The sequence below is a fragment of the Carcharodon carcharias genome, chromosome 3, assembly GCF_017639515.1.
Source record: "Carcharodon carcharias isolate sCarCar2 chromosome 3, sCarCar2.pri, whole genome shotgun sequence".
NCBI classification, from domain to species: domain Eukaryota; kingdom Metazoa; phylum Chordata; class Chondrichthyes; order Lamniformes; family Lamnidae; genus Carcharodon; species Carcharodon carcharias.
The window spans coordinates 203,559,096-203,579,944 of record NC_054469.1 but is presented as its reverse complement, the minus strand read 5'-3'; the positions used below and the strand labels follow the sequence as shown (position 1 = coordinate 203,579,944).

At 44.6% G+C, this 20,849-nt stretch overlaps 1 protein-coding gene across 1 annotated transcript in view; it reads right to left on the bottom strand.

Moving 5' to 3' along the window:
- Positions 1-20,849, bottom strand: part of LOC121276073 (collagen alpha-6(VI) chain-like) — a 229,249-nt gene that overhangs the window by 192,244 nt on the left and 16,156 nt on the right. The window contains exons 2-7 of the mRNA XM_041184013.1: positions 19,301-19,927; positions 17,030-17,593; positions 10,388-10,445; positions 3,382-3,452; positions 2,718-3,278; positions 622-1,206 (exon numbers count right to left, since the gene is read on the bottom strand). Of these exons, the coding sequence (XP_041039947.1) occupies positions 622-1,206; positions 2,718-3,278; positions 3,382-3,452; positions 10,388-10,445; positions 17,030-17,593; positions 19,301-19,927 (2,466 nt within the window). The remainder of the gene's footprint in view (positions 1-621; positions 1,207-2,717; positions 3,279-3,381; positions 3,453-10,387; positions 10,446-17,029; positions 17,594-19,300; positions 19,928-20,849) is intronic.

Sequence of the window (20,849 nt, the reverse complement as noted above, 5' to 3'; positions counted from 1 at the left end):
GTCTAGGATTCATGAGTTGTAGGCTGGTGAGGTGCCAAGGCCATGAATAGGGATGGCAAAATTGGAGACCTAGTCAGACTGATTGGCAGCACCCCTGGAGACTCATGGATAGCGAGAGAGAAAGAGAGAGAGTCAGACTGTATCCAGGAGCTGGAGCAGCAGATTAGGTCTGGTGATTCATTGCATTGAGGAGCTGAGGCCACAAATAAGGCAGAGAAATGGAGCAATGCTGTGGATATTCTCTATAAATAGCTAGTTTCTTGAAGTTAAGCTTTCCTTGGAGCGTTTATGTAGTTTTGATGCTGGTGGAATAAAGGAACCTTGTTTTTTTTAAAATCTTTGTGCAGTACTATCACAATGATTGTAATCTAGCTAACCTGTCATAAAATCATTCCACTTTGAGCTTCCTTTCAGCAAAATGATTTCTACCAAAGATTATTCAGTACTTTTGAGTATTTTCTCAAACAAAAGTTTCACAGATTCTGTGTGTCAACTTAATTTCCATTTAAAATTCAATTTACATTGAGCTTTTAGCACCTTAACCTGAAATATGGATTATGTTCCATGGTTCCTTGACAGATATACTTTCATTATAATTTCCTCTGAAAAACAACTACCCACCTGGCCTAGTTTCTTTACACAGCCAGCTGGAGATTATCTTGGATAAAGTGTTCAAATAATTAAAATCCTCAGCAGCATAGTAAGCAGCCTCTGATCCTGTAATCGCCATAAGTTGTTGTTTGTTGGCACCTTTTACACCAATGGCATAAACTTCAACATTATTGGTTTTGAAGGTATTAGCTATGGATGGTATGTCACTTGAATCAGTGACTGGTCCATTAGTAATGAAAATAACCATCTGTGGCACATTGGATTTGCTTTGCGGTCGACCACCATGTTCTGCAGTTAGGAGTTTGTTTGCATGTTCCAGAGCCTTTACTGTGTTCCTAGATCCACGCGTCTCCTTCCGTAGCCCTAAAACTGCATCTCTGATTTCAGCTTTGCTCGTGAAATGATCAAGCTGGAATATCGTCTGTGCATTGTTTCCATACACAATGGCGCCAAATCGAACATTATCCCTGTCAACTTCAGAACGGTTCACCATTGCCATCATAAAATCCTTCATACTATTAAACTGAGCTGTGTTTATGCCGTCTGACCCATCCAAAACAAATACAATGTCTGCGACTTCAATTCTCTTGCATTCTGTTGAAAAAAGTAGTCAACATTAAATAATCAGGAAAAGGCAAGTAGAAATGAAAAGAAAAGGAAAATGCTGGCAATCTTAAATAACAATACACAATGATAAATACACAACATCTGAAAACAAAAAAGACAAGTTAATGCTTCAGGTGTACACTAAAAACTGGAAGTTAATTGAGTTCCTTTCATAGGTCTGACAAAACAGACAGAGCAGAAAGGAACATCTAAAAGTCAAGCAATAAGTATGGAGATTTCTATCACAAAAAAATAAATAACTTGATTTACCGATGCAAATAATATACATTTAAATTCACCAACTGGTTCTTTGTTATATTCATTTATGGACTCTTGACATTTACATATTGTTTTTCCCTCCTACTTTATTATCTTGTTTGATTAAGGATTGCTCATTCACACACTGATATAGGACCTGAAGCACTAATGTAACTTTTCCCTTCACAGAAGATATTCAATTCTGGGCACTGTACCTCAAGCAGAATATATTGGCTTTGAAGGACATGCAGTGTCGATTCATCACAATGATAGAGGGGTTAGAAGCATTACATTAAGAGGCAGCTTGTCTTCCCTTCAGTGCAGAAGATTATGAGTTGATCCAATTAATGTGTTTGATTGCATATATAGAGAGAAACTATTTCTGCTTGTGGATGAGTCCTGAACAAGGGACATAATCTTAAAGTTAGAGTTAGGCTGTTCAGGGTGATGTAAGAAAGAACTTGTTCACACAAATGTCAGTGAAAATCTGGAACTTTCTTATTTCAAAGGCTAGGTCAATTGAAAACTTCAAAATTTAAATTCTATTTTTATTGGGTAAGGGCCCTTCAATAGCTCAACAGATTGGAATATTGTTTTGAATAGAGTTATGAAAGGCTTTCCTATTCTTCATTATCTGAAATGATGGGGAAGATGCTCTGTGCAGAGTTACACTGGGTCTTTGATCAGAAAAGTTCCTGGTTCTACTGAGTTATCTCAGCTAAATTGGGGGGGAAGGTGTTTCAATTGATTCAGTACCTCCAGCTAGAGAAGGGGGTAGAGATGCTATCAAAATCCTAACTGATCCCTGGGAAGTGTGAATGGTTTGACTATGGCTGAGAACAGCATGTGGCTCAGCTGTGATGACTTTGAGAGTCAAATACTTTGCCAAGCCCACAGGTGAGGAGTGGCTGCTTGGCTGAAGTACAGCAGGCTTCCGGCATTAAAAGGAGCTCAACAAATATCACCATCTTCAGGAGAAGAGGAAAGAAAAGCAGTAATAAGCCTAACCAGTGACACTGGACCAGTTGAGCCTAATTTTCTGAGTCTGCCCTGATGGGGTTAACCTTACTGCCTGTGGCAATACACAATGGAAAATTTTATATCCAGAAAAGCACCCATGATATTCCAAAATTCATTGCCAATGTGCAAGGCTCCCACCACCACCACATACTTGTAAAGTTTCTTCTACTGTAGAATCATTCTGCTAGTTTACAAAGTATTTTGAAAACATTTTAACTTACCATCAATTGGACTGCACACTTCAAATGAAATCATTTTTTCCAAGTCCTTTAGTGCATCAAAGCTGTCAACATGATAAACATTATCTATGGATCCTGCAATCTCTGTAAGCTCATCATTATTAGCATTGATAATACCAATGGCTAAAATGTTAATGTTTTTATCTCTGATGGCTTTGGCAGCTTCAGGAAAATGGTCGCTTGCTGCTCCATCTGTAATCACGATAAGGTATTGTCGTTCTCCAGGTCGGCCCCCTTTTGAGCTATTAAAGTAGTCAATTGTAAACTTCAGTGCTGCGCCTATATTTGTATCACCACCAATCTGCTGAATCCTATTAACAGCATTCAGTAGTTCTGCTTTGTCATCATATTGATCAAGCTGGAATTCCAAAGTTACATATGTGCTAAACTTTATTACGCCATATTGGACTCTGGTTTTACCAACCTCAGTTTTGTTGACTAAGATTTCTATAAATTTTTTTACTTTTTCAAAGTCTGAAGGAAATATACTACTTGATCCATCGACTACGAAAATCATGTCTGCCACTTCCAGTTTACTGCAGGCTGTAGGAAATTAAAACAAAAATATGTTTGTTTGCATTTGTTACTAAATTTTCAAATTATTTGCATCAAGTTAATCTTCCCATGTCAATGTAGAATAACAAACTTTGTTCAAAGACTTTTGGAGGGTTCGCAATGTTGTTAACTCCACTGTAGACCGTGTTGACGCACACCAGGCTTTTTTTAGTGAAAGTGACAGCAGCAAATCTGTTCAGTAATATTTGCGAAATGCTGTGTTAGATTTTCTATACTGTCATGTTATACATGTTACAACATTTAGGGGGAGACCATGAAATTGTGGTAATGTCATTGGACTTGTAATCCGGAGGCCCAGGCTTAATGCTCTGGGAACATGCATTTAAATTCAATTAATTAATAAATCTTGTTGTTGAAGCTAGTGGTTTCAGAAATGGTGAGCATGAAATTATCATTGATTGTTGTAAAAACCTATCTGGTCATTTGGGAAAGGAAATATGCTGTCCTTACCAGGTTTGGCCTACATGTGACTCTAGACCTACAGCAATGTGGTTGACTCTTAACTACCTTCTGAAATAACTTAGCTACTAAAACCATACCAAATCGCCTCAGGAAAGTCGTATCAGATGGACTGCAGTGGTTCAAGAAGGTGAATCGCCACCATATTCTCGAGGGCAATTAGAGACAGGCAACAAGTGCTGGCCTTACCAACAATGCCATATATATATGAAAAAATTTAGGGGAATACTTTTTCCAAATTTGCTGCCTTGAAACCATTGTCAATTGTCATAAAAACCCATCTGGTTCACTAATATCCTTGAGGGAAGGAAATCTTACCTGGTCTGGCCTACATGTGACTTCAGACCCATAGCAATGCAGTTGATTCTTAAATTCCCTCTGAAATGACCTAGCAAGCCATTCAATTGTACCAAACCGCAAAAACAAATCAATAAGGAATGAAACTGGACGGACCACCAGGCATCAAACTAGGCACAGGAAACGATAATGGCAAGCTCAGCTCTGTCAGCTCTGCAAAGTCCTGCTTACTAATATCTGGGAGCTAGTACTAAAATTGGGAGAGCTGTCTGAAGACGAGTCAAGCAGCAGCCTGACATAGTCATATTCACGGAATCATATCTTACAGATAATGTTCCACATACCACCATCATCATACCTGGGTATATCCTGTCCCAAAGGCAGGACAGACCCAGCATAGATGGCAGCACAGTGGTATACAGACAGGAGGGAGTTGCCCTGGGAGTCCTTAACATTGACTCCAGACCTCATGGCATCGGGTCATAGGCAAGGAAACATCCTGCAAGTTACCACCTATCATTCCCCCCTCAGCTGATGAATCAGTATTCCTCCATGTTGAACACCACTTGGAGGAACCACTGAGGGTGGCAAGAACACAGAACGTACTCTGGTGGGGGACTTCAATGTCCATCACCAAGATTGGCTCGGTAGCACTACTACAGACTGAGCTGGCCGAGTCCTAAAGGACATAGCTGCTAGATAGGGTCCGCAGTAGCTGGTGAGGGAACCAACAAGAGGGAAAAACATACCCAACCTCATCCATACCAACCTGCCTGCTGCAGGTACATCTGTCCATGACAGTATCGGTAGGAGTGACCACTGCATAATCCTTCCAGAGATGAAGTCCCATGAACATTGAAGATACTCTCCATCATGCTGTGTAGCAATAACACCATGCTAAAGGGGACAGATTTTGAACAGGTCTAGCAACTCAAGACTTGGCATCCATGAGGTGCTGTGGACCATCAACAGCAGCAGAATTGTACTTAACCACAATCTGTAACCTTATGGCCCTCATATCCTCCACTCTACCATTAACACAAAACAAGGGGATTAACACTGGATCAGTGAAGAGTGCAGGAGAGCATGCCAGGAGCAACACCAGGCATACCTAAAAATGAAGTGTCAACCTGGTGAAGCTATAACACAGGACCATTTGTCAAACAGCATAAGCAGCAAGTGATAGATAGAGCTAAGCGATTCCACAACCAACAGATCAGATCTAAGCTCTGCAGTCCTGCTAGATCCAGTCATGCATGGTGGTGGACAATTTAATAACTCACTAAAGGAGGAGCCTCCATAAATACCAATACATTAATGCTAAAAGGTTAGTTAAGGGTTTTACCAATACATTAATGCTAAAAGGTTAGTTAAGGAAAAAGTGGGACCTATCAGAGATGAAGATGGAAATTTGTGTGTAGATGCAGAGGCTGTGGGAAGGGTTTTGAATGAATATTTTGTCTCTGTGTTTACAAAGGAAAGGGAGGATGTAGATATAGTAGTCCAGGAGGAACACTACGAGATATTGGATGGGATAGTCATAAAGAGAGAGGATGTACTTGAAGGGTTGAAATCCTTGAAAGTTGATAAGTCACCAGGGCCAGATGGATTGTTTCCGAGGCTGCTGAAGGGAGTCAGGGAGGAGATAGCAGATGCTCTGAGGATGATTTTCCAATCTTCACTAGATACAGGGGAAGTACCAGAGGACTGGAGAAATGCAAACGTAGTTCCATTGTTTAAAAAGGGATCAAAGGAAATGCCAAACAATTATAGGCCAGTTAGTCTTACATTGTTGGTGAGCAAATTAGTAGAATCAATCCTGAGAGATAGGATTAACTGTCATGTGGAAAGGCATGGACTAGTCAGGGATGGTCAGCATGGATTTGTTAAAGGAAGGTCTCGCCTCACAAATTTGATTGAATTCTTTGAGGAAGTGACAAGAAGGGTTGATGAAGGTAGTGCAGTGGATGTTGTGTACATGGATTTTAGCAAGGCATTTGACAAGGTCCCACATGGCAGATTGGTCAGGAAAGTAAAAGCCCATGGGATTCAGGGTAATGTGGTAAACTGGATAAAAGGTTGACTTTGTAAGAGGAAACAAAGGATAATGGTCAATGTATGCCCTTGCGAATGGAAAGTTGTCTCAAGTGGTGTTCCACGGGGCTCGGTGTTGGGACCCTTGCTGTTTGTGTTATATATTAACAATTTGGACATGAACGTGGGGGCCACGATTGGGAAATTTGCAGATGACACAAAGATTGGCCAAGTAGTGGATAGTGTAGAGGATAGCCATAATCTCCATAAAGATATAGATGGGTTGGTGGAGTGGGCGGTAAAATGGCAGATGGATTTTAACATAGAGAAGTGTGAAGTCATATATTTAGAGAAGTCAAACTGTTACAGGGATTACACAATAAATGGGAATATACTAAGAGGGGTAGATGAAGTGAGAGATCTTGGCGTACAAGTACACAGATCCCTGAAAGCAGCAGTTCAAGTAGACAAGGCTGTAAAGAAGGCATCTGGAATGGTCTCCTTCAATGGCAGAGGTATAGAATATAAAAGTAAAGATATATGTTGGAATTGTATAAAACACTGGTGAGGCCACAACTGGAGTATTGTCTGGTCACCACATTACAGGAAGAACATAATAGCTCTGGAGAGAGTGCAGAGGAGGTTTACAAGAATGTTGCCAGGGTTAGAAAAGTGTAGCTACGAAGAGAGATTGGATAGGTTGGGGTTATTTTCCTTACAACAAAGAAGGCTGAGAGGTGACTTGATTGAGATGTGCAAAATTATGAAGGGAATAGATAGAGTGGATAGGATAAAATTGTTTCCCTTGGTGGAGAATTCTAGAACCAGGAGACATAGATTCAAGATAAGTGGCAGAAGATGTAGGGGGGACTTGAGGAAGAACTTTTTTACGCAGGGGGTAGTGGGTGTCTGAAATTCGCTGCTCAAGTTGGTGGTAGAGGCAGAAACTCTAAACCCTTTTAAAAAGTACCTGGATCAGCACCTTAAATGCTGTAAGCTGCAGGGCTATGGGCTGGGTGCAGGAAGGTAGGATTAGAAAGGGCACCTGAGTGTCCTCGGGCTGGCATGGACAAGATGGGCCGAATGGTCTTCTTCTGTGCTGTAACTTTTCTATGGTTCTAAATATCCCCATCCTCAATATCCACACTAGTGCAAAAGATAAGGCTGAAGCATTTACAACAATTTTCAGCCAGGATTGCTGAATGGATGATCCATCTCGGCCACCCCCGGAGGTCCCCAGCATCAAAGGTGCCGGTCTTCAGCCAATTTGGTTCAATCCATGTGATATCAAGAAATGGCTGAAGGCACTGGATACTGAAAAGGCAATGGGACCTGACAATATTCCGGCAATAGTACTGAAGACCTGTGCTCCAGGACGTGCCACACACCTAGCCAAGATGTTCTAGTTCAGCTACAACATTGGCATCTACCCAGCAATGTGGAAAATTGCCCAGTTATGCCCTGTACACAAAAAGCAGGACAAATCAAACCCAGCCAAGTAATGCCCCATCAGTCTACTCTCCATCACCAGTAAAGCAATGGAAGGGGTTATCAACAGTGCTGTCAAGCGGCACATGATTAGCAATAACCTGCTCACTGATGCTCAGTTTGGGTTCCACCAGGGTCACTCAGCTCCTGGCTTCATTACAGCCTTGGTTCAAACTTGCACAGAGCTGAACTTCGGAGGTGAAATGAAAGGGGGAATCCTTGACATTGAGGCAACATTTGGCTGAGTGTGGCATCAGGGAGCCCTAACAAAACTGGAGTCAATGGGAATTGGGGTAGAGGGGGGGGGGGGGAACTCTCTGCTGGTTGGAGTCATACCTAACACAAAGGAAGATAGTTGTGGTGGTTGGAGGTCAATCATCTTAGTTCCAGGACATCACTCCAGGTGTTCCTCAGGGTAGTGTCCTAAGCTCGTGAATCTTTAGTTGCTTCATCAATGCCCTTCCTTCCATCATAAAGTCAAAAGTGGGGATGCTCGCTGATGATTACACAATGTTCAACACCACTTGCGACTCCTCAGATACTGAAGCAGTCCATGTCCAAATGCAGCAAGATGTGGACAATATGCAGGCTTGGGCTAACAGTTGCACCACAAAAGTGCAGGGCAATGGCCATCTCCAACAAGAGACATTCCCCCATCACTGGATCGCTGAATCCCCCACCATCAACATCCTGGGGGTTACTATTGACCATAAACTAAACTGAACTAGCCATATAAATATTATGGCTACAAGAACAGTTCAGAGGTTAGGAATCCTGCAGTGAGTAACTCACCTTCTTACTCCCCAAAGCCTGTCCACCATTTACAAGTCAGGAATATGATGGAATACTTGCCTGGATGAGTGCAACGCCATCAGCACTCAAGAAACTTGGCAGCATCCAGTACAAAGCAGCCTTCTTGATTGGTATCCCATTCACAAACATTCAATCCCTCCAGCACCGACGCACAGTAGCAGCAGTGTGTACCATCTACAAGATGCCTTGCAGGAACTCACCAAGGCTCCTTAGCAGCACCTTCAACAAGGGCAGCAGACACATGGGAACACTGCCAGCTAGAAATTTTCCTCCAAGCCACTTGCCATCCTGACTTGGAAATATATCACCGTTCCTTCACTGTCACTGGGTCAAAATCCGGGAACTCCCTCCCTAAGAGCACTGTGGGTGCACTTACGCCACATGGACCGTAGTGGTTCAAGAAAGCAGCTCACCACCACCTTCTCTTGGGCAATTAGGGATGGACAATAAAATCTGGCCTAGCCAGTGACACCAACATTCCACGAATGAATTTTAAAACTTCCAATCTCTGGATTGTCATGCCCTGGATGTACCCCTAAGGAAAGCCTCAGAAGTGCCGATACTCTGACTATTCTGGAATTGCCCAGGAAGCTTAGACTTTGGGTAGATAATTCCCCAATGTACAGAATCCTCCGAGAAAGTCTGCAACTCTGAGTTAGAGTTGGAGACTTCGGACGGTTCCGATTTACATACTTGGACAGTTACCCAGGAAATGTTTGACAGGACTAACTCCTGGCTAACAATACAACTGAGCCTCCAATCATTCATGCTGACCCCACACCCACCAACTTACCCCCAATACCCTGACTACCACTCACCCATGAATCTCCCCCTGACCCCCCCCCTCCCCGCAACTCACGCCGACACCCCTGACTCACGCAGGGCTTGACCCCCCAATTCCCCCTTGACCCTCCGACTCTCCCCTGGATCCTCTGGCTCTTCACCCGATCCTCTGAATCACCCCGACTCCAATCCCAACCAGACTTGTCTCAACCACACCATCCCATCCACCCTGCCACCCTACTGAGCTGGCACCCTACCCACTCTACCAACTCTGCCAGCCTACTCAGCTGGCACCCTCCCTACTCTAACCCACCCTGCCACCTACCACCATGCTTCCCAACCAGCTGGCAACCTGCCACTCTACCCACTCTGCCAACTACCTGCTACCCTAGTCACCCTACCCATTTAACTCACTCACACTCATTCATTAACACAGTGAAATCGATATAAATGTCCCAAAGTTTTTATGAAAATACCAACATATGAACAAGGAGCAGGAGTAGGCCATTCAGCCCCTCGAGCCTGCTCCACCATTTAATAAGATCATGGCTGATCTGATAGTAACCTGAAATCTGCATCCCACCTACCCATGATAGCCTATCACCCCCTTGCTTACCAAGAATCTATTCACTTCTGCCTTAAAAATATTCAAAGCCTCTGCATCCACCACATTTTCAGGAAGAGAGTTCCAAAGACTCATGACCCTCTGAGTGAAAGAATCTTGCCTCATCTCTGTCTTAAATGGGTGACCCCCTTATTTTTAAACAGTGACCACTGGTTCTAGATTCTTCCACAAGAGGAACCATCCTCTCCACATCCACCCTGTCAAGACCCCTCAGAATCTTATATGTTTCAATCATGTTCCCTCATACTCTTCTTAACGCCAGCAGATAAAAGCTTAGTCTGTCCAACCTTTCCTCATAAGACAGCACACCCATTCCAGGTATTAGTCTGGTAATCCTTCTCTGAACTGCTTCCAACGTATTTACATTCTTCCTTAAATAAGGAGACCAATATTGTACACAGTACTCCAGATGTGGTCTCACTCGTGCCCTATACAACTGAAGCATAACCTCCCTACCTTTGTATTCAATTCCCCTCACAATAAAAGATAACATTCTGTTAGCTTTCCTAATTACCTGCTGTACTTGCATATTAGCCTTTTGATTAGCCTTTTCACTGTGAAATGAATGAAGACTTACCAAAATATGGCAGCTAGTGCTGTAAAAAAGAGGCGTGGCTTGGCTTCCACTGACGATCCTATGAACATACGAACATACAAATTAGCAGCAGGAGTAAGCCACTTAACCCCTCAGGCCTGCTCCACCGTTCAAAAAGGTCATGGCTGATCTGACCGTAACCTCAACCACACATTCCTGACTACCCCTGATAACCTTTCACCACCTTGCTAATCAAGAATCTATCCAGCTCTGCTTTTAAAATATTCAAAGGCTCTGCTTCCACCACCTTTTGAGGAAGAGAGTTCAAAAGACTCATGACCCTCTGAGAGAAAACATTTCTCCTCATCTCTGTCTTAAATGAGCAACCCCTTATTTTTAAACAGTGACCCCTAATTCTAGGTTCTCCCACAAGAGGAAACTTCATGTCTAGTACTGTACACAATATGCCAGATATGGTCTTGATACAAGTGAAGCATAACCTCCCTACTTTTGTAATCAATTCCCCTCACAATAAATGATAACATTCTATTAGCGTTCCTAATTACCTGCTGTACCTGCATACTGGCCTTTTGTTATTCATGCAGTAGGACACCCAGCAGATCTTTCTGCATCTCAGAGCTCTGCAATCTCTCACCATTTAGATAATAAGCTTTTTTATTCTTCCTGCCAAAATAGACAAATTTTGCACATTTACTCAGATTATACACCATTTGCCAGATCTTTGCCCACTTACTTAACCTATCTATTTCTCTTTGTAGCTTCCTCAAGTCCTCCTCACAATTTACTTTCCTACCTATCTTTGTGTGGTCTGCAAATTTAGCAACCATTCCTTCAGTCCCTTCATCCAAGTCATTTATATAAATTGTAAAAAGTTGAGGCCCAAGCACTGATCCCTGTGGCACACCACTCATCACATCCTGCCAACCAGAAAAATACCCATTTATGCCAACTCTCTGGTTCCTGTTAGCCAGCTAATCTTCTATCCCCGCCAATATATTACCCCCTATACCATGAGCTTTTGTTTTCCATAATAAACTTTCATATGGGATGTCATTAAATGCCTCCTTCCCTAAAAAGGACTCCAGAACAGGTATGTGTCACATTTCTAAAGAGGTCTGGTTTGGAAATCCGGTCACAAAGGCAGAGCTCCAGTGCAAGGTAAAAAAATAAAATCGGAACAGAGAGGCAATCCAACGGTGATTGCTACTCCTCAAAGTGTGTGCAGCACAGTATGCAATTAGGTTCATATATGTCCAATAACAACAGAAAATGCTGGGAATACTCAAGAGGTCAGGCAGTATCTGTGGGGAGGAAAACAGAATTAATAGGTGGAATTTTCCAGTCCTGCATGTGTCGAGTCTCTTGGCGGGGTTGGAGCAGTAAATTTGGAGAAAGGCAGAAAATTGGAATCCCGCCAGCGGGAAATCAGTTCGGAATTTTCCCCTCACCGGTTTCACGGTGGGCTGATGGCTGGGCAGGTTCGCCGCTGATCCACGTCGGGAACACCATTTGCATCCACTACTTTATCAGGAATGCTCATTAAAAACGCTACTCGCTGGAATCACGATCCCCCCTCTCAATTGCGTGCCACGCCAGCGGGAAATTAGACCAGCCTAAATCACGATTGGATATAAGTGGTGTGCAGCTGTCCATACTCACTTCGCTCGTGACTTCAAGATGTGTGCAACATGCGAAACCTACCTGTAACAGCGCTGCTCTGGTTTCTCAGCAATGCCAGTGAGACACCACACTGGTGGGGGTTACGGGTTGGACTGCTCACTCCATTCCTCCGTTCGCTGGGAGGGTGTGTTCTGCAGGTCTCAGGCAGGGCTGCACTCTGAAACAGAAACCAGCATTGCGGCCAGCCGGGCTAGGAGGTTGGGGCGGTGGGTGTTGGGGGGGGGGTGGGGTGGCAGTGGTTCTGGGTGGTCAGGGGAAAGGATGAAGGACATGGGGGACAAAGGGCTATAGTGGAGTTGGAGAATGGGGTGATGATGGCAGGCAGAGAGGAGACTGAGGGTGGGGAAGCTGGAGCCCGACATGGAAGACCAGAATGCGGACAGAGAAGGGAGGGATGGATGGGAATCAAACTGTATGAATTGGAGGTAATGCACACAGAGATGGGTGGAGAGTGTTGTGTTCATGTAGTACAAGTGGGATGGGTTGCAGAGCCTCATGGAGGTGTGGAGGGGAAAGGCTTGCACATGAGGGATGGGTTGCACAGAGACTCATGGGGGTGGGGGTGCATTGGCGGAAGGCAGGCTGTCTTGTGATAAGCCCTGAAGAAATGGGAGGGCTCACTGAAAGACAGTCATAGTCCCTAGTCTATGGTCAAGAATTCAGGGTGAGAGATTAAAGGCAGTCCTGCGTCTTTATGGACCTTATAGTCAGGGTGAGAGATTAAAGGCAATCCGGGAGCTTTATGGACCTTATAGTCAGGGTGAGAGATTAAAGGCAATCTGGGAGCTTTATGGACTTTATAGTCAGGGTTTGAGATTAAAGGCAATCCGGGAGCTTTATGGACCTTATAGTCAGGGTGAGAGATTAAAGGCAATCCGGGAGCTTTATGGACCTTATAGTCAGGGTAAGAGATTAAGGGCTGCCCTCGGGCTTTATGGACCTAATAGTCAGGGTTAGAGATTAAAGGCTGCCCTCGGGCTTTCTGGACCTTATTGTCAGGGTGAGAGATTAAAGGCTGCCCTCGGGCTTTATGGACCTTATAGTCAGGGTGAGAGATTAAAGGCTGCCCTCGGGCTTTATGGACCTTATAGTCAGGGTGAGAAATTAAAGGCAGTCCTGGGGCTTTGCAGGACACAATGCAGAGCTATCATGGCAAGCATGTCATAGTCCCCTTCTGGGGAGGGGCAAGGCCTGTGTGCTCAATTGTGATAAAACACAGTTTAGTGTGCAGGATGTGGTCATAGTCTTACAGTGAGTAGTGATGGGGTTGTCTGGCTCGGCATAGGAGTGCTGATGGGATGGTCATGATTGGGTGAGGCATCTGCAGCCTGTAAATGGGGAAAAGGTAATAAAGAGGTGGGGGAGTTGGCATTTGAAGCTCTCTTGGGGGGGAGTTCGCCTCTGCATGTGACTGTGCACACAATCTCGAGAAGGGGAGGGGTAAAGTCCACGTGGGACATGGGGATATTAACAGTGATGGGTTCGGGGGAAGGCTGGAATGTCCACAATACAATGGGATCCAGGGTGACTGGGGGAGGCTGAAGAATAACCAGAGGGAGGCCTAGCTGCACATCGTGAGGTTCCAGGAAGACTGGAGGGATCCACACACTGACAGGGGGAGGGTTGAAGCTGGTCTCAAAATAAAAATGCAGCCCCACCATCTTGAAAGCCCGAAGTTGTCGTGTAGTTGGAAATCAAAACTAGAAAATAATCTGCAGGGGAGAGGTCTGAAGCAATGTGGGAGGAGCCCACAGCTAGACTAAGGGGCCCTTTCCAATGGCACCCTCAAACCGCTTCGAGTCGCAACATTGAAATAGAGTCAGAGCCGGGAGTAAAGAACGTGGAATTGGAGCCACTGCCTTTTGATGTGCTTGAACGAGAGACTGACTGAGCCATTGGCTTCACAATACAGTTGCTCCATTTCAACATTAACAGGTATGTGATAATGGAACATGCAGGTAACCATTAAGGAGGCACAGCTGTTGCATGTCTACCAGATCACCAATGAAAGCCTCTAATGTGCTTTCTCCAATTGGCATGGACAACAGGCCAAAGGACATCCAGTCATTGCTGAAGTGCAAGTTAAGCTTAATCAGCATGCCAGATCAGAGATTGCAGGAATGCCTTTGGTAAAGTGGAACATTTCATAAATGCGTCCAAACCTCTTCCCATCTCTGTGGGATTGAGATAACAAGTATCAGGGTTGGCATTTTGGTGACTTAGATCTGTGAGTTTGCACCTTAGCTACAAGGCTGTATCAGCTAAAAGCTAGTAGCACAGATGCAGTTGTAGGGCATGACAATGGCTGTCTGCCTGTGAGGGGCAGGTATACAATATTTGGCCAATATTCATTACTCTATTGCATCTATCAGTCCACAGGGAAAAGGAGGATTGAATAATGGAGCCTGCTCTCAATGCTGCCTTCTTGATGGCAGTGATCCGATTGAGGAGGAGAAGGGCCCAGCACTGCCTAGCACAGCTTCACGAGGAGCTCCAGCCTGAGGTTCATGGTCGAGGGGAGCCCCAGCAAGACCCAGAGGATGAGGAGGTTAGACCCATCCAAAGGAGGCAACTCTTATGACCAAAAATCTACTGGAGAAGACTTTCCTATCTGGAGATGAGCGAAAGACAATGCTGCACATGTTTGCACTTGTGAAGAGATGTAGTGGGTCATGTCTATGGGAAGATCTAACACCCCGTGGACTGGGAGAATATCCCCTGCCAGTGCCCTGAAGGTCAACATCATGCTTATTTTTTTTTGTCTGCGGATCATTCCAGGGGTGCACAGGGGACCTACGAGGCATCTCACAGTCCTCAGCAATTACAGGGTTGGCTGCTTGGGGAGAAGGGGTACCCGCTCAAATGATAGCTCATGATACCCATGCCTCTGAAGAAAGATACAATGTGGCATATTGACATGATCCAATATTGAGCAGACCATTGGCATCCTGGAGATGCGCATCCGATGCTTGGACCGCTCAAATGGGGCTCTGCAGTGCTCTCCACAGAGGGTGTCCTGCATAAGCGTGACCTGTTGCGTCCTTCACAATCTGGTGCTTCAAAGGGGAGATCCCTTGCCAGAGAGAGGCATGGCGGAGGCTGAGAGCTCCTTGGACAATGAAGATCAGGAAGGGCAGGAACCGGAAGAGGGAGATGAGAGTCAGCTTCCAGGTAAGAATGCCATCGAGGAAGCACAACATGGAAGGCATGCATGTGCTATGCTGATAGCACAAGATTCCAGGAGGAATAAGGTTCAGGAAACCGGACGCAGTCACATTCTTTCTGTCCCTTAGTGCCATGACTGTGCACTGAAAGGCTTTTACAACCAGTAACATCAAAAACAAGTTCAGCATTCAGTCTTGCCGCTTCAACTTTTACGATTCACCAAGCCCTAATCTTTGGAAAGGTCAGCAATAAACCCTGTATCCGTACACTCTGGGAATTGAAAGTTGGCACAAGAGCACAAATGCTGCGTCAAAGGACTTGGTACAGTTGTCACCACTTTAATGAGAAACTTGTAGCGGACACTGAGGTGCGTGCATGTTTGGGAGAGACCATCATGGCTGCAGGTCTTGTGCTTTGGCACGAGTAATGAAGACAGCCGCCTCATTATGCAAAACAATTAAAGCTCACCCTCCAAGGCTACTGAGCACACCTAACTCCATGTTGTCTTGTAAGAAGTTTGGTTACTAACACATTTCGTAAACACTTCCAGTAAAGAGTGTGACACATACCTCTGACATAACACAAGGGTCGAGTAACTATCATGACTCAGCTACACCACATTATTGTGAGGCTCATGAAGGGAGGTGATCGCTGATTGGGAACATGGCTCACCCTCACAATACGAGGGCACATGGATACATAAGCACAATGCTTTTGAATGAGGAGACCATTCTCATGATCAGCAAATGTATTTACAAAGTTGCATAATATAGATAGCAATTGAATGCCCTTGATCCAGAAGTGATATCAAAATTTCTTGATTTATCTAACCCTACTGTCTTGGTGCATCCCTGACATTCACAGCAGAGGTGGAGGCAGCCTGCTGACTGCCACGTCCTGTTGTCTTTGATGACTTAGACATACGTCCTCTTGAGGGCCAAGACCTGGAGGGCCCCGGCCTGCTTTGGGCATCCTGCTGTGGGTCAGCTGCACCCTCGTCGGCCCGTACAGTTGAAGGTGATGGATCACAGCCAGAAGGGATTGGGATCGACTGGACACGCTTGGGAGTCACCTGGGTGATGTCCCCAGGTCTCTAGCTGCTGGCCCTCCTCACTACAAGTGCCCACCTATCTGCCAACTCCATCAATGTGTCAATGTCCTTTTGAAGTTCTACACTGTCCTCCTCATAGTTTATAATTCTCCCAAGTTTTTTGTCATCCGCAAACTTTGAAATTGCCCCCTGCAGACCGAGATCTAGATCATTTATATATATCAGGAAAAGCAAGGTTCCCAATACCGACAGCGAGTAGTTAGGGTTTGAAATGCACTGCCTGGAAGTGTGGTGGAGGCAGATTTAATTGAGCCTTCAAGAGGGCATTGGATGATTATTTAAATAGAAACAATGTGCAGGGTCATGGGAAAAAGGCAGGAGATTGGCACTAAGTTAAAATGCTCAGAGAGCCGGTGCAGACACAATGGGCTGAATGACCTCCTTCTACACCGTAACAATTCTGTGACTCCGAGAATCCATTTCTACCCGAATCAACAATTTGTGGCATCTCATCTCTGTCCTGCCCCTTCTGCTCTCTAGGTTCTGCAATGCCTGTAATAAGGCTTTCCCAACAGTGTTAGTGGCCCAGAACTGGAAATTCTACTGTCTCAGGGCTAGGATAAATGCAGTGCCTTTTCGATACACTTCTCCTGGGGCACAGTGGTCAAGGAAAATCAATCTTTATATGCCTAGTGCCCTCTACATAAAGTATTAAAACAGAAACCTTTCCATGTTTGATCATTTCAGCAAAAACAAGAACCACTTACCTTCTTTTGTACACATATCTTGTATAACTCTATATTTTACTTCTTTCAAAGCGTCAAAGTTTTCAGTGTGAAAAGCCCTTTCAGGTGTTCCTGCGATCTGTTGAAGTTGAGTTTGTTCAGCTTTTCCCACACCAACAGCATAAATCTCGATTCCCCTCTGCCTTAATTCTGCAGCAGGCATTGAAACATCGTCTTGTGCCTTTTCATCTGTGATGGTAATCAGGAAGCGGCGCACCCGATATATACGACTTTTATCTGCTTCGTTGAAGAGGTCCTTCATATATCTCAGTGCCTGAGCTGCCTTTGACACACTTCCTTTAATCAAATTGATTTTTTCAATTGCAGCTTTTATTTCATTTTCAGTTGTATATTTAGCGATGTCAAATTCTTTCCGTATAGTAGATCCATATTGGACAAAGCCAATCCGTACTTTGTCTTTGCCAATGCGGAATACATTTACAATGTCAATCATGAAATTTTTCATGTCTCTGAAATCGTCAGGTTGTTTGTTACCTGATCCATCAACCAGGAAATAGATATCAGCTTCATCAGTTTCAGTGCAGCCTGAGAAGGGAAAAAAAAGCATAATGAGGTTTGGCTGAGAGCCAAGGCATCAATTAGAATAACAGAACACCTGCTCCCCAGAAGGAACATTGATTGACAATTCAGGCTGTCGGATCTCTGCGGTCAATTTCACAACGAGTTATGTCGACATAACTCAAGTCGTTTCAAGTGTTTGTAGTTTGTGTTTTTTGAAACTTCAAAGGGCCTGGGTGATTGACACTTTTTTTAGTTTGCTGTCCAGATGTTTGTTTCCAGAGGAGAAAGCAATCAATGGGTTACATTTTCTCGAAGCGTTTTTTTAATACATACCACTTTATACTGCGGTGCTGATTGGTTCTAGAAAGTTTATAGCGGGTCAATGGGCCCGGAAATGCCAGATCCTGGCTTGGGGGCATATTGGGGCATAGGAGTTGGTTGGAAGGACAGAGCTTGGCATAGGTGGCATGAGGAGGACCTTTTAAACTAACCTTTCAAAAGGTCCCCTTCTGCAAGCTAAGATTCAAGACTCCTCTTAGGGATCGTGAACCACGACTCTTCAGAACCTGGTCTGACCCCATGAAAGTTGCGGAGGTAGGACATACCTATCTCCACAATGGAGCCAGCCACGAGGAGAGTGCCAGGTGTAGGCTTCTGACAGGAAGCTGCTTGTACCTTTAAGGGCACTCCCAAAAATCGCAGAGGCTGGGAGTGGGGTCACGAATCCAGAAATCAGGACCCATCCACCGTTTTTAAAGGGCTGACAAGTCAACCCGACGGTGAAAATCCAGGCCTATAAGTACAAATACCACCTAGGCTATTTTCCTGGCATATTGCAGCCCTCAGTTAAGGTCAACAATCAGGAAAGAGCCCGCCGACATTCACCCTTATTGTTTTTAACTCTTAACCCAGTTTCTTATTCAACTCTAAAGTTCACCATGATCCTGCACATATGTGAGTTTAAAGCATGGACTTTCTCTACAGTAACCACCTCAGCGTGAAGTGGACAGGCTCCACACAGATCAGTCCCGCAGCAGTAAAGCACTATGGGGCTCATTAAGGAGAGCTGAGTGGGACTTCAACCTCGATTCCGCCCTCTGGAGCTGCCAGTTAACCCGATTGGCCAGCAGCTTCATCAGTCTCAGCAGCGCCAGAAAGGTGCTAATGGCAGATGCTGGGACTGCTGCTGAAGGAGCCACTCCAAGGCCTAGGATCCCTGGAGCAGTTAAGTCAGGGGTCTTGGACAAGAAGGGTTAGGGTAGGTTAGGGAGAAGGGCAGTGGGGAGGTGGGGGTTAGTTTAAGGGAGGGAGTGGTTAGGAAGGAAGAGGGGGTTCAGTCTAAGGGGTGCCCCCCCATGATCAGCAAAGGGTAGCCTGAAAAAAAAAATCAGGCTTCCTGTCTTGCTTCCCACATCAAACAGATTATGGCATAGTCAGTGTATTATTGAAGTCAACAGGGCTGATAACAAGCCTAAATGGCCCATAATTGGTCATTTGAATATAGCAGGCGGGCTGTCAATTTAAGTGCCTGCCACTCCCCAATTATAGGGTGAGCTCGGGGGTGAGCGGGAAGGTGGTGGGATGGGTGCCTACCCATTTTACATGGCCACCCCCCCCACCCCTCCCATCCCCTGCAGAAGAATATACTCACCGGGGCCACATAAAATGCAGCCCAATTTTTCTCCATCTAAGATCACTGTATGCTCTGAATTCAGAACTTTAAACTCTTACCTTGCACAATTTGATCTATTTTTCCAGGTCTTAGATCAATATCATGGACAACTTCAATGCAAATTTTCTTTGGGATATTTGTTTTAGGAGTTATTTCTGATAACTCTGCAAAACTTCCTTTCACTGAAACATGAGTTTCTGGAGGATATGAGGCAATACTGGCTAGTTCTCTGAAATTGGTGTTTTCTGTTCCTAAGGCATACACAGTAACACCAAGGCGTCGAAGGGCAGCAGCTGGTCTTTTGACATCATCGTCAGAGTTTCCATCAGTAATCACAATCGCAATTTGAGGAATCCCGTTTGTATTCCTACCTCTGGCTCTTAGCTCAAAGTAGTTATTTTTTAGAAAGTTAATAGCAGCCCCTGTATTTGTCTTTCCTCCCCTGTAAGGTAAATTTGCAATGTGTTCGAGAACATCTTTCTTGTTTTGAAATCTTGTAAAGTAAAACTCTGCTCTTGGGAGAGTACTGTACTGAACCATACCAACTCGCACTTGTTCAGAACCAATTCCAAGCACCTTGATAAAATTAGTTAGGAACTCTTTGATCAGTTGAAAGTTTGTTGCTCCAATTTTGTCTGATCCATCCACAAGAAATGCAATATCAGCAAGTGAAGCAGTCTGGCACACTGGAAATAAATAAGAAAACATTGTAAATGTATTGTGTGGCACTGAACAAAAGACCAGACATGTATTCACTAAATACTATGAAAACTGAGCACATGATCCTGTTCTTGCACCTGGACATTCAGGGAGCAAACTTCTGCCTAAAATAGGCACAGAGAAGGATTCAGAGGGATCTGGGTGTCCTCGTACACGAATGACAGAAAGTTAATATGTAGGTACAGCACCAAAGAGGAAGGCAAATGGATATGTTAGCTTTTGTTACAAATGGATTGGAGTGTAAGAGTAATAAGTCTTACTACAGATATACAGGACTAGTGAGGCCACACCTAGAGTAGCATGTATAATTTTGGTCTCCTTACGTAAGGAAGGAAATACTTGCCCTAGAGAGAACTCAACAAAGGTTCATTAGACCATTTCTTGGAATGAGGAGAGTGTTTTATGATGATAGATTGCATAGACTAGGATTAAATTTCCTGGGGCAGAATTTTCTGCCTGTCGGGCGAGTGGACCCAACCCAATCTCGGGCGGGCAGGGAGCTGATCCCCGCCAGAGAAGCCGGTCCCGCCGCCATTTTACGTGGGAGGGCCAATTAAGGCCCACCCAGCATGATGTCCGGTGGGAAGTGCTATGCGCTCCCTGTGCGGACGGTGGGGGGGTGAGGGGATTCCCTAAAACTGAGAGTGCGCTCTATCATGCATGCACACATCTCCCTGAGGCTAAGTGCTGCCTCAGGGAGATCGCTTACACTCTGAAAAATGTTAAAAATAGAAAAAAAAAATTCCCTAACATGTCCCCCTCATGTGACATGAGATGGGACATGTTCATTATATACACACTAACTTTATTAAAATATTTAAATCCCTACATGAAACCTCATGCCGCTGCTGGATGAGGTTTCATGTTTTTTCTAATGCCCGCCGAGGC